This window comes from Loxodonta africana, chromosome 27, assembly GCF_030014295.1.
Source record: "Loxodonta africana isolate mLoxAfr1 chromosome 27, mLoxAfr1.hap2, whole genome shotgun sequence".
NCBI classification, from domain to species: Eukaryota; Metazoa; Chordata; class Mammalia; order Proboscidea; family Elephantidae; genus Loxodonta; species Loxodonta africana.
The window spans coordinates 32,181,792-32,194,473 of NC_087368.1; the positions used below are offsets into that span (position 1 = coordinate 32,181,792).

General features: G+C 48.8%; 1 protein-coding gene across 1 annotated transcript in view; it reads left to right on the forward strand.

The window, feature by feature from the left end:
- The window catches only part of TRIM71 (tripartite motif containing 71), an 83,398-nt gene extending 72,572 nt beyond the window's left edge, over window positions 1-10,826 (forward strand). Inside the window, exons 3-4 of the mRNA XM_010595587.3 lie at window positions 2,209-2,343; window positions 9,198-10,826. Of these exons, the coding sequence (XP_010593889.2) occupies window positions 2,209-2,343; window positions 9,198-10,649 (1,587 nt within the window). The 3' untranslated portion in view covers window positions 10,650-10,826. The remainder of the gene's footprint in view (window positions 1-2,208; window positions 2,344-9,197) is intronic.
- The last annotated feature ends 1,856 nt before the right edge of the window (window positions 10,827-12,682 follow it).

The window sequence follows — 12,682 nt, forward strand, 5'->3', positions numbered from 1 at the left end:
TTTATATTTTGTTTCTGTTACAAGCCAGATGGCCAAGTTGCATGGACTTAGATCCCGCTGTGTTTGGTATATATTGGCAGCGGGGGCGGGGGGCAGGAGGAACAGAATTGTAAAGACAGCAGAAACATGGGAAGGCGTCAGCCACTTTTAGCTTCAGGAAGGAAGCGACCTGAGCTAGGTTTTGAAATAGGTAAAGTTGGAAGAGAAAGATTCTAGCCTGTGGAGAGCCTGTGAGCCTTCCAGATGAGCCCAAGTAGCTCCGGAAAGCTCAGTGGATCCTTAGGCTTCACAGGGATTGAGGCAGAGAGTACAGTAAATCTGTCAGTCATGGGTGTTCTGAGGGTAGCTGTACAGGAGTACCTGAGTGGTACAAATGGGTAACACACTTGGCTGCTAACCGAAAGGTTGGAGGTTCAGGTCTACCTAGAGGTGCCTTGGAAGAAGGGCCTGGTGGTCCACTTCCATGGGGTCGGGGGAGAACAGCTATTGAAAACTCTGTGAAGCAGAGTTCTACTTGGAGACACATGGAGTCACCCTGAGTCAGAGTCAGCTTGGGCCGCAGCTGGTACTGGTGTCGTTAACCCTAGTTACTTGAAAGGAAATTGAGGCACGGTGAGCTTAAGGAGCTTAGCCAACTGGAAATGCATGTAGGTGCAGCTTGCATGCTGTGAATATCAGTCCTCTTCAAGGTGGTAAATAGGGGCCCAGATAGTAAGTGACTGAAGGAGTCACTGTTTGGCCCGAAGAGTATTCATAAAAATGAGGCATCCCGCATACTGTAGGATTCCTTATCTGCAGTGTTGGAATAGGCAAATCCATAGGGACAGAAAGCAGATTATTGGTTGCCACGGTCTAGGGAGAGTATGGTGTGGGGAGTTAATAGGTACGGGGTTTCCTTGGGGATAATGGAAATGTTCTGGAACTGGATAGTGACTATGGTCTAGCACCATTGTGAAGGTCACTAATGGTGAGTTTTATGTTCTGTGTATTTTACTACAGTTTTTTTTAAAACGTAAAGATGGGAATCGTTAGTAGGCCTAATTCCATGACCAAGCCTCTGATGTGGTGAGAGGTAATGGCTGAGGGGAAAGGATAGTTGGGCTGTCTTTCCAGGTGTTTTTGTCAGCTGAGCACCATTAATAGCGACAGTGTTTGTTATGTTCAGCAGTTTCCATGTATCACCGTGTATTTCCTTACATCCGCCCTTTACCAGGGTCTGAGAGGCCCCGGAGCTTGTCCAAGGCCTTACAGCTAAAGGGAGAGGGACCCAGGGTTGGAATGTGGATTACCCATCTCCTAGGATGACCAACCATCCAGGCTTCCCCAGGACTGTCCTGTTCTGGTGTGAACACCGAAAGTCCGTGTCACGGGAACACCTCAGTCTAGCGCAGACCAGATGGTTTGGTCACCCTACCACTTGGGCTCCAACCCCCGTGTCCCAAGGCCCCACCTGACCTGGGTCATCTGCTATAGAACCTGTGGTACTATTAGCAGCAGGATTCCCTGATTTAATACCTCAGTATCTCATAGAGATCCTTGTGGCTTTTCAAGATGTGTCATGTAATATTAATGAAAACCACCAGGACTTCTGTCTGGATTAATTTTTTATGAACAATAATATGTCTGATTAAACCAGCTGATTTACTCAGGGTCCTGGTACAAGGTGGGGGTGTGTGGTGGTGAGCAGACAGCTCTGCCAGGCGGTCCCTGACCACAGGGCACAGTTTCTTAGGTGGCCAGATGATAGTCCCGATGTGCACTAGGTGTTGCATCTAGCTGGGATGAGCTGTGTTGCTCGTGCCTTGACCACGATGGGACAGGTAACCCTATAGTAGGGAGCCTGTTGTATACCCTCATGTCCTCAGCATGCTGGCTTTGCTCATGTGCCCAGAGTTGTGCGTTTCACAGTCTCCATTCCCTGCACACTAGTTTTACTGTGTCAAGGTATCTCTTAATAGTCCTGACGTTGGCTGTGTAGATACCATTTCTCCTACAAAGAAATCCAGCGCCTGCCAGCAGCTCCTTCAGTTACACGTCCAACAGGTGCCAGTCTTCCCCTGAGTGTCCACTCCCTTTCCAAGGAGGGTGGGTCAGGTGGTCTGGGGGCCCAGGGTGGTCGCTGTCCACATCTGCTAAAAGCAGATTTCAGCGTTTGCTGTGACAGTGAAAGGGTCTCCTGGTGCATTGACACTTTCGTTGGTTTTCCAGCTGAGCATCGAGCAGGCCCAGGCGGTGGCAGAGCAGGTGGAGATGAAGGCCAAGCTGGTGCACTCGGAGGTCAAAGCGGTGACCGCAAGGCACAAGAAGGCCCTGGAGGAGCGAGAGTGCGAGCTGCTGTGGAAGGTAACAGTGGGCCGCCCGCCCACCCCGCCGGCATTTCCTCTGTAAACCACAGCAGAGCTTTCCGAAGACTCATTTTCAGAGTCCTGGACCAGGCTCTAAGTTTATAACACTTGCTGTTTTCCCCTAAAAGTTTGTTGGCAGAAAGATACAGGGCCCCCCGGAACACCGGGGGTGCCGGCCATGCAGTCGTACAAGAAGGCTTTTCAGAAGTGGCCGGGCACCCACGAGTCTCAAGTTTTATTGCGTGTCCTGAAAAGGAGCAGAAAGGAGAATACAATCAGAACTGTTGTTAAGAGAAGCAGGCTGGTAGGAAACATCCTATTCCTGATATCCTGGCTGGCTCCACTTCCTGACCCTTGTGGAAGACCAGTTTTCCGCTTGTAAGGGCAGGGAGTGTGTGCCCTTTCTTCCTGTTGGGGCAGAAGAGGGTGGCAAGCACACACTAGTGTGCTGTTGAGATAAAATCAGCTGGAAAGATGACTCGCTCCACCAAAGTGCAGGTCACCATCCCAATCTTTTCTGATCTTACGTCCTCAGGGAAAAGTCGGGCATGTGCCTGTGGGTGGACCGTCACCCCGTGTCAGTTCTTAGATGTAACTCTGTTCTCTAAACACACTCACTGTAATGATGGGCAGCCAAAGCTTCTGTTTGAGTAAGACTACACACACCCCTCACTTAGCGATGTGGTTCCATTCCATAGACCAGGTCTTTAAGAAAAATCAGCATTATTTGAAAATAGAGAATTTTTTCCCCGTTTTTAGACCATCCATTTGTCTCGTTTTTTTGTTTTTTTTTTTTTTAATTTAGAAAATATGATCATAGAAACAGTAATAGCTAAGGTTTACTGATGTTCTTCTCACTGTGACAAGTCTAAAACCACAAACCCAACTAAACCCATGGCTGTCGAGTCGATTCCAACTCACAGCTACCCTGTAGGACAGAGCAGAACTGCCCCAGAGGGTTTCCAGGGAGCACCTGGTAGATTCAAACTGCCAACCTTTTGGTAAGAAGTCAAGCTCTTAACCACTATGCCACCAGTGACCTGTGTAAAGTCCAGGAGACACAGCTGGATCAAGCCAGGCTGTGTGAGCGGAGGGCCCATGGCTTAACCACTTCTCTTCCCTCCTGTGCTGGCTCAGAGCTTCTCTTGACGACCCACCTCCAGGCTCCACTCCCACCCCTGCAAGCCCTGCTCACCATCCCCAGGAGTCTGCTCTGCCCTCCAGGACTAGAGTCACTGAGACTCTGGCTTCCTGCAAGAGCACTGGGAGCATGGCCACTCATCTGGCCCCACAGAGGCTTCAGGCCCAATTGGGTGCACTTTGGGATGTCATTAAACTCACACACATTTCTTCCAACCACTGTCTTCGATGCCTCTTTCTTTCCTTCCTTCCTACCCCACAGCAGTTTTGAGCTGCAGGGCCTCAGGCAGCATAGGAGCTGGGAACCAAGAACAGGCACCTGCTGGCTTGGTGCTGCCCCTGCCTCCAGCTTGGCTATGGAGGAGGCCTACTCTGCACGGCAGCTGGACACAGAGCAGGGCAGCAAGGCCCAGCTTCCCAGAGGCTGTACAGAGTCCCTCCTCAATCCTGAGGGGCCGCACTGCAGGCATTGCCAACATGCCCACCTAACGCGCAAAAAGATAATAGTTCTTTTTTTTTACTATTGTTGTAAATGCGAAATGTTGGATAACGAGATAGTCGGTAGGTGAGGAGTAGGTGTATATAGCTGATTGGAGGCCCTGGGTGGTGCAGCAGTGAAGCACTTGACTACTAGCTGAAAGGTTGGCAGTTTTGAACCCACCCAGAGGTGCTTTAGAAGTCTCTGGTGATCCCAGCCTTAAAAACTCTTAGGGAATACGGTTGTGCTGAGCACACGGGGCGTCCCCATGAGTCAGAATAGACGTGACTAGAACTGGGTTGGTTTTTTGTTTGTTTGTTTTTAACATAACTGATGGAAAATCTGCATTTGTGTGTATGTGCTATTTGTTCGTAGGAATAGCATCTCAATTTCTGAAAGGGACCCTCATTAATTCCTGGGCCCTAAAACGTTCTGAAAAGTTACATTGGATTTTGCTTTTTTTCCCCATTTAGTTATGCTTAGTAATTAGCTGCTTTCTGCCTCTTCTGACCTTTCAAGGGATGTGGCTCAGTTGTTCAGTTGCAGTTGACAGGAAGAGTAGAGCGTTTGAGGGGGAAACGTCCCGGATTTAACTCAGCGAGTATTTTTTGAGCTCCGTTGTGGACCCAGTGTTGTTTGCAGACACTCGGATGGCCCCATGGTCTCCATGGTCTGTTGTCTTGCGTGCCACCCACGAATGTTAATTATAACTGAGAGGGGCCCACTTCTGCAACCCGAGAGCTCTGAGGTGAACACAAACTGGCTCTTCTGGATTTGCTGATGAAAGGGCCTTTGTGGGGGCCGGGGGGGGGGTGGTTTTCTGCCGGTCTTACCTCAGCTCCTCTCCCTCCTGGGAGGCTGACTCATGTGCTCTCTCAGGAGAAATAGAAATTACATTTTTACTTCAGGAGAGGCATGTTTGGCAAAAAAGAGTCAAACTGTTTCTACTTGCCTACAAAAATTATTCTCAGGTAATTCCAGAATACCTTGGCTTGTTCTTACACACCTCAGTCCTGTTCTCTTTACTTCCTGCTATGAGACCTCACCCCAGGTCCTGTGGGGGTCCTCGCCTCTGACTAATGACTAATTTTTTTGTTCCCTCCCAGTAAAGCCTTTCTGCTGCCCTCTTCCAGGATACCTCTTTGTTAGACAAATTTTGTTTTTTCTCATAGTCCCAGTTGCATTAAATAAATAAAATCTCCCACTTTTAATTCTCACAAGTAGTGGCTAAGAGCTTAGGCTGCTAACCAAAAGATCGGCAGTTCAAATCCACTAGCCACTCCTTGGAAACCCCATGAGGCAGTTCTACTCTGTCCCATAGGGTTGCTATGAGTCGGAATCGACTCGACAGCAATGGGTTTTACATAAAGGGAATAAACAAGTTACCCGACTATTTTGTATAGTTTCATATTTTGCAGAGAAAACCAAGAGTGTAAGGACCAAGTCTTAATTTGTCAAGTATTGACTGAATTTTTATGGCGTAGAAGTTTCCGGTGGACTCAGCTCCCCTGGGGGATTATTATACCACCTAGTTTAGGGTGACCAGTCACTAAGGAGCCCTGTGGCACAACAGTTAAGCACTCAACTGTTAACTGAAAGGTTGGTGGTTTGAACCCACCGAGAGGCTCTGGAGGAGAAAGACCTCGTGTCTGCTTCTGTGAAGGTTTAAAAAATAAGAATAATAACCTTTTGCCGTTGAGTCCAACTCACAGCAACCCTGCAGGATGGAGTAAAACTACCCCATAGGCTTTCCAAGGAGTGGCTGGTGGAATTGAACTGCCAATCTCCTGGTTAGCAGACGAACACTTAATCTACTGCACCACCAGGGCTCCATTCCCCTCCAGTTTACAACCCAGGAATACTGCCTTGGCTAAATCAAACTCAGCTTTGTAGGAGCAACATAACCTTGTGTATAAATACATCGTGCCACTTATGGGGCACTATTTCTACTCTGTCACATGGGGTCGCTATGAGTCAGAGTCAGTGACACAACAAAACTTCAGGGATCAGAACCAAAACCAGAGGTTTGGCCCAGTGTAAGACCAAAGGGCTTAGCTTTTCCTCTGCTACACACAACACACACAACACACACACACACACACACACACCCACCCTGGTTTCAGTGGGTCAAAATCACGGTCATCATCGCCTGAGGGAATCCACTTAGAGTAGAAGCCTGCCAACAGTGGATCCTTATTCTGAACTGGACTTGCCGTGGCTTTCAGATCAACAGAGCACGCAGAAGAAGCCATGGCCTTCTCTGCAAAATGACACAAAATGGTCGGGTAGCAATCATCAGTTAGACAAAATGCCATTTTCCCAAATAGCGTAACCAGATGAGAGCCTGTGTTTATATATCATAGCATTTTATCTTTAGAGGGCTTCCTTGGAAGTGATACAGGCCAGCAGTTGTGACAAACTTGCCAAGTTCACAATTGTGTGTGTGGTGGGGTTGGTGGGTTGTCTTCTGGGCCATACGCCTGGAGCTTTGGGCTCAGTATTTCTGGACATCTTGATTTTATAAATGTACCACGGGTGGATCTGCTCAGTCAGTTGAGAACCACCAAGGTAGTCCCTTACCTTTAATAGGCAAGGATTTGAATCTAGATGTTTTGGCTTGCTTTCCTCCATTCTTCTCATTGGGCCTCATGGAACCATTCTTGGCTGTAGGATCATCAAAGCCAAACCAACCCAGTGCCGTCGAGTCGATTCCAACTCATAGCGACCCTATAGGACAGAGTAGAGCTGCCCCACAGAGTTTCCAAGGAGCACCTGGCGGATTCAAACTGCGGACCCTTTGTTTAGCAGCCGTAGCACTTAACCACTACGCCACCAGGGTTTCCGTAGGATCGTAAAAGAGTAGCAAAAATTGTCTTAACCAATATGAGTTAGCTTTCACCAGATTACACTGGGCTATAATGTTCCCAATGCTAACATGATGATTGGCAGCTCATAGGTCCTCACTTTTTTGTTCAAATTGAAGATGGCTTCTCTCCTTCTGGAATGTGGTCTAACATCTGTTGTGATGTCACTTAGTAATCTGGATGAAGAGTTTTATAGTTTGAACAGCTGATGTTTGTTCCTGGAGTTGTGAGTTCATGGAAAATTATACCCCATGTTGTAAACCTTTAAATGCACAATTTTGCCTGAGTTCAGACTATCTTTACTCTGTCCGTTGGTGAGACCCTGGGCGGGAACTCACTTCTACTTCTTCCACGGTGATGAGCTAGGGCATGGGGTCCGGAAATGTTGTGGTTATTAATGTAATGGGAAAAAGCCTTACCACTGAGAACTACCTTATCTGTTTTTGCTAAGCCAACCAGGAACCTTGCTGGTCTTTGTTTTTATGACTCTGTGACATCTTAGATCCTTTCACCAAGGTCTCCTGCCAACTTAAGCTGTCACATCTCTGTCATCCTTCCAGTGTCTTTCCCTTCTTCTTTAGTTCTGAGATTCTAGGGCAGTTTTGGGGGCGGGGGGCAACGTATTTTTTAAATCCTTAACCCAAAGCCACTGCTGTCAATTCTGATTCTTAGCGACCCTATAGGACAGAGCAGAACTGCCCTACAGGGTTAGCAAGGCTGTAAATTTTACAGAAGCAAGACTGTCACATTTTTCCTCCACGGAGCAGCTGGTGGGTTAGAACCACCAATGCTTGGGTTAGCAGCCGAGTGATTTTTAGCCGCAGTGTCACCAAAACCAAAACCTTTTGCCATCAAGTCTATTGCGACTCAATAGCGATCCTATAGGCCAAAGTAGTAGGACTGCCCCACAGGGTTTCCAAGGAGTGGCTGGTGGATTGGAATGGCAGACCATTTGGTTAGCAGCCATAGCTCTTCACTGCTGCATCACCAGGGCTCCTTAAATCCTGCAGAACAGACGTAAATTCACCAGGAACACGACATGAATGCTCCTTGTAGTCCATGGCGCTTTTGAGTTGAAGATTCTAAAAGCTGTTCATCAGCACAGGATTGAAGAGAGGGGACTAGGGGAGTGGGGTTTGTAACCTGGATTTAGCGCTCATGAGTTCCCCATATTCTGTCTACACACAACCTTTCACCCTCTAGTCACGTGCGTGTGCATGCATACACGCACTGTGAGATTTCAGGCTCCATGTCTTGCCACAAGACTGGCTTTGTTCGCGAAGTCCCGCTGGCTCTGCGGACCCCCGCCCCATCTGTTCACTTTTCTCTCTACCTCTGTTTTTCAGCCACATGTTCCCTTACCTCACTGTCCCTCTTCAGTCCAGGTTCCACGTAGCTGAGGGTGTAAGAACATAAATCCGCACAAACCACTCCCCTGCGTAAAACCCTCAGGGCCTGCGTGTTTCACCAGGCTAAGGACCCTTTGCTTGTTGGGGACCTTCCAGGTCTCCACTCTTGAAAGACCCAGTCCCTGACAGCTATTGTCCAAACCAGGCCTCTCTGGTCACTGCCTTCCTGTTTCTGCACTTGGCACTCTCTGAAATTACCATCTGGGATTTCTTCGTTTGCTTGCGTAATGTCTGTCTGTCATTTTTAAATGTAAGCTCTAGGAGGGCAGGGACCGTATTTGTATGTTTTGGTCACGGCTGTACCTCCAGTGCCGGGGACAATGCAGACACTCAGAAACATGAGCTTGGTGGCTGAATTTAACTTTTTTATCATGTGATCTCTAATTTACAGAAAAGTTATGGGAATAATACAAAGACCTTTAGATACCCTTCACCCAGCTTCACCAGTTGTTTATGTTTTGCCCCGTTTGCCTTATCGTTTCCTATGTATATGTATGTATGTGATTTGGGAGTCAATCAGAGATACGTTATCCCTTTACCCCTGTGTATTCACAGTGTTTATTTCTAATGAACAAAGAAGTTCTCTGACATAATCAAATCCAGGAATTTAATATTGATTCAATACTAGTATCTAATCCACAATCCATAAAACTTTCACCGATTGTCCTAGTAGTCTTCGTTATAGGCATCCCCCCGCCCACAATCCAGGATTCAATCCCGGATGGCCCCATTACCTGTAGTTCTCACTACTCTTCGGTTTCCTGTCATCTGGACCATGTCCTCAGCCTTCCTTTGCTGTTTTTATTTTGACATTTTTGAGCAGTGCAGTCCAGTTGTCCTTTGTCTATTGTCCTTCAGCATGGGGCTGTCCTTATGATTAGATTTGGGTTAGGTGCCTTTGTCTTTACTTGGTTCTAAAGCGCCGTGTCTTCTTTCTCCCGGCTCCCACCTTTCCCTCCAGGTAGAGAAGATCCGCCAGGTGAAAGCCAAGTCTCTGTACCTGCAGGTGGAGAAGCTGCGGCAGAACCTCAACAAGCTCGAGAGCACCATCAGCGCCGTCCAGCAGGTCCTGGAGGAGGGCAGGGCGCTGGACATCCTGCTGGCCCGAGACCGCATGCTGGCCCAGGTGCAGGAGCTGAAGACCGTGCGGAGCCTCCTGCAGCCCCAGGAAGATGACCGGGTCATGTTCACGCCCCCCGACCAGGCCCTGTACCTGGCCATCAAATCCTTTGGCTTTGTCAGCAGTGGTGCCTTTGCACCGCTCACCAAGGCCACGGGTGATGGCCTCAAGCGGGCCCTCCAGGGTAAGGTGGCCTCCTTCACTGTCATTGGTTATGACCATGATGGGGAGCCCCGTCTCTCAGGGGGCGACCTGATGTCTGCTGTGGTCCTGGGCCCCGATGGCAACCTTTTTGGAGCGGAGGTGAATGACCAGCAGAACGGGACTTACGTGGTGAGCTACCGGCCCCAGCTGGAGGGCGAGCACCTGGTGTCCGTCACCCTGTGCAACCAGCACATCGAGAACAGCCCCTTCAAGGTGGTGGTCAAGTCAGGCCGCAGCTACGTGGGCATCGGGCTCCCGGGCCTGAGTTTCGGCAGCGAGGGAGACAGCGACGGCAAGCTTTGCCGCCCATGGGGCGTGAGCGTGGACAAGGAGGGTTACATCATTGTCGCTGACCGCAGCAACAACCGCATCCAGGTATTCAAGCCCTGTGGCACCTTCCACCACAAGTTCGGTGCCCTGGGCTCCCGGCCTGGGCAGTTTGACCGGCCGGCCGGGGTGGCCTGCGACGCCTCACGCAGGATCGTGGTGGCGGACAAGGACAATCACCGCATCCAGATCTTCACCTTCGAGGGCCAGTTCCTCCTCAAGTTTGGTGAGAAGGGAACCAAGAACGGGCAGTTCAACTACCCCTGGGACGTGGCAGTGAATTCCGAGGGTAGGATCCTGGTCTCAGATACACGGAACCACCGGATCCAGCTGTTCGGGCCCGACGGGGTCTTCCTGAATAAGTATGGCTTCGAGGGGGCTCTCTGGAAGCACTTTGACTCCCCACGAGGGGTGGCCTTCAACCACGAGGGCCACTTGGTGGTCACCGACTTCAACAACCACCGCCTCCTTGTCATTCACCCCGACTGCCAATCTGCACGCTTCCTGGGCTCTGAGGGCACTGGCAACGGGCAGTTTCTGCGTCCACAGGGCGTGGCCGTGGACCAGGAAGGCCGCATCATCGTGGCCGACTCCAGGAACCACCGGGTACAGATGTTTGAGTCCAACGGCAGCTTCCTGTGCAAGTTTGGCTCTCAGGGCAGTGGCTTCGGGCAGATGGACCGCCCCTCCGGCATCGCCGTCACCCCCGACGGGATGATCGTCGTGGTGGACTTTGGCAACAATCGAATCCTCATCTTCTAATCGCGTTTTCTAGGCTTCTCTGTTTGGGGTGTGCGTGTCTGCGTCTCTCTCTTGCTGTCCCTCTCCTTTTGAATTTCAAGAAGAAACCGTCTCAGGGAAATTTCTTTTTCTTTTTTTCTTTTTTTTTTGCTTTCTTTCTTATTTTAAAAGAACAAGAAAAGTACAACATCGCTTAAGTCCTACCTCATCTTTATTTTTTTACAGATGAATGTACTTATCTTTTCTGCAGGGACTGAGCCTGTGAAGTGATAATTTCTATCTACCTCATAATCTTTACATTTCCTTCTCTGGGCAGGCCCTCATCCATGCCCCCTCCCACTGCCCCTCAGCGGGGGTCACATTCCCTCTTGCCCCACGTGGGGGCGTGATATGCACAAGCCTGGGATCTGTATGGCTGGGAGGGCACTGGATGTGTTTGGTAGGGTGTGTTCTGTAGATCGAGCCAAGGAAACACAAAAAACTACTTCGGGGGAAAGGGAAAAAAAACTATAAAACATGGAAGACTAGGATTTAGATTGCATAATGATGTTTTGTGTTCTTAAGCATACTATGTTATTGTGGGGTTGGATTTTGTTCTGTGGTCTTGATCTTTGTGGGGAAATTTTTTTTTTTTTTTTTAATTTTGAAAGTGCTGCAAGAGAGAACTTTCCTGCGTTCTCCTTTTATATATACCTCAGTGTGTTTACCATCCTGCTCAGAATATTTTCTTATTCTTCGAACAAGTGGCTGTGGCTTGCCAGCCAGGAAAAGCAGACCATTCATATTTTAAGATACGTAATTTTTGCTTCTTTTTTTTTTTTTTAAGGGAGGGAGGATGTGTTTATCTTATGTGCACGCGTGTTAGTGTGTGATCTTGCTCTGAAATAGTAAAACTGAAAATGTCATGCCGTCTTCCAAGAACCACCCCCTCCTCCCCTTTTTTCACACTTTGATTTCTTAAAAAATAATTGGATGTAGTGCCGGAGTTTTGATTCTCAAAAATGTCCAGGATTATTTTCCTGTTGTTACAAGGAGCTCAGTGGAAGCAAGGATAAGATGAGCCTCGTTCTCGAGAGAGGGTTTTCAGACACGTGCTAGTGTGTGGGTGTGAGCGTGGGTGGGCCCATGTGTGCTGGAATCCCAGGTGGAGTGCAGGAGAGAAGCAAGGCCACCCCCAGATGAGGGACTCTGCAGGAAAAGGGCAGTTCAGTCCCCAGCCCAAGACTGAATGTTGTTCTGTAGTGCTAGGACAGTCAGCAGAAGAATAAACTTTTGTTTTAAAAGCACAATTTTTTACTGCTTTGGAAGTCCAGGAAAATTGCGTGTTTGAAAGTCACATTGAACAGGAACAGCTCATACCACAACCGCTGCTCAGGCCACTTTTCCAGAATGGTCTGTGCCCAGGCTGAAGGTTAATATGGATTTCCACCACTACCACCCCCCACCCCAGGGCCTTTGAATGTAAAAGGATTTGTAAACTAAATCACCTCGACCTGAAATGTAGGACGGGACGGGATACCTTTTCTTAAACCTATACCTCGGTACCAAAGAATGAAAAAAGCCAGGGTCCCACTATAGACCCTTGGGATGGCATTGGTGTCACTTTACAGGGTTGGTTTGTTGTGAGCTGAACTTGGGTACAAGGACCTTGTGCTTCTGGGTGTTGGCTGTCTTTCAGGTGGAAAGAAGCAGGTGTGGCTGGTAACCCTGCTTGTCAGAACCCAGATGGGTCCCTTCTATGCCCCCAATACTGACATAAGAACCATAATGCAGAGCAGCACTCAGGAAGAGCGGTCGCCTCCGACGTCAGTGGCTTACAGGGAGACTTCTTGTGGAAACAGAAAGGCTAAGGATCCGTTTCTGATCCTGTGTTGAAGTGAAATTTCTGCTGCAAAACGGACGTAGTTTTAAATGAGCAGAATAAATGAACAAAGTGGAGCAATTTGCCTTTGTGGCCCAAAAGAAAAAGAGGTGGAGTGGGGGATTGTGAAGAGCCAATCAGATTGCTTCTCCCACCCGTCTCTTTTGGGCAATTAATTTGCCCCTTCAAGGTA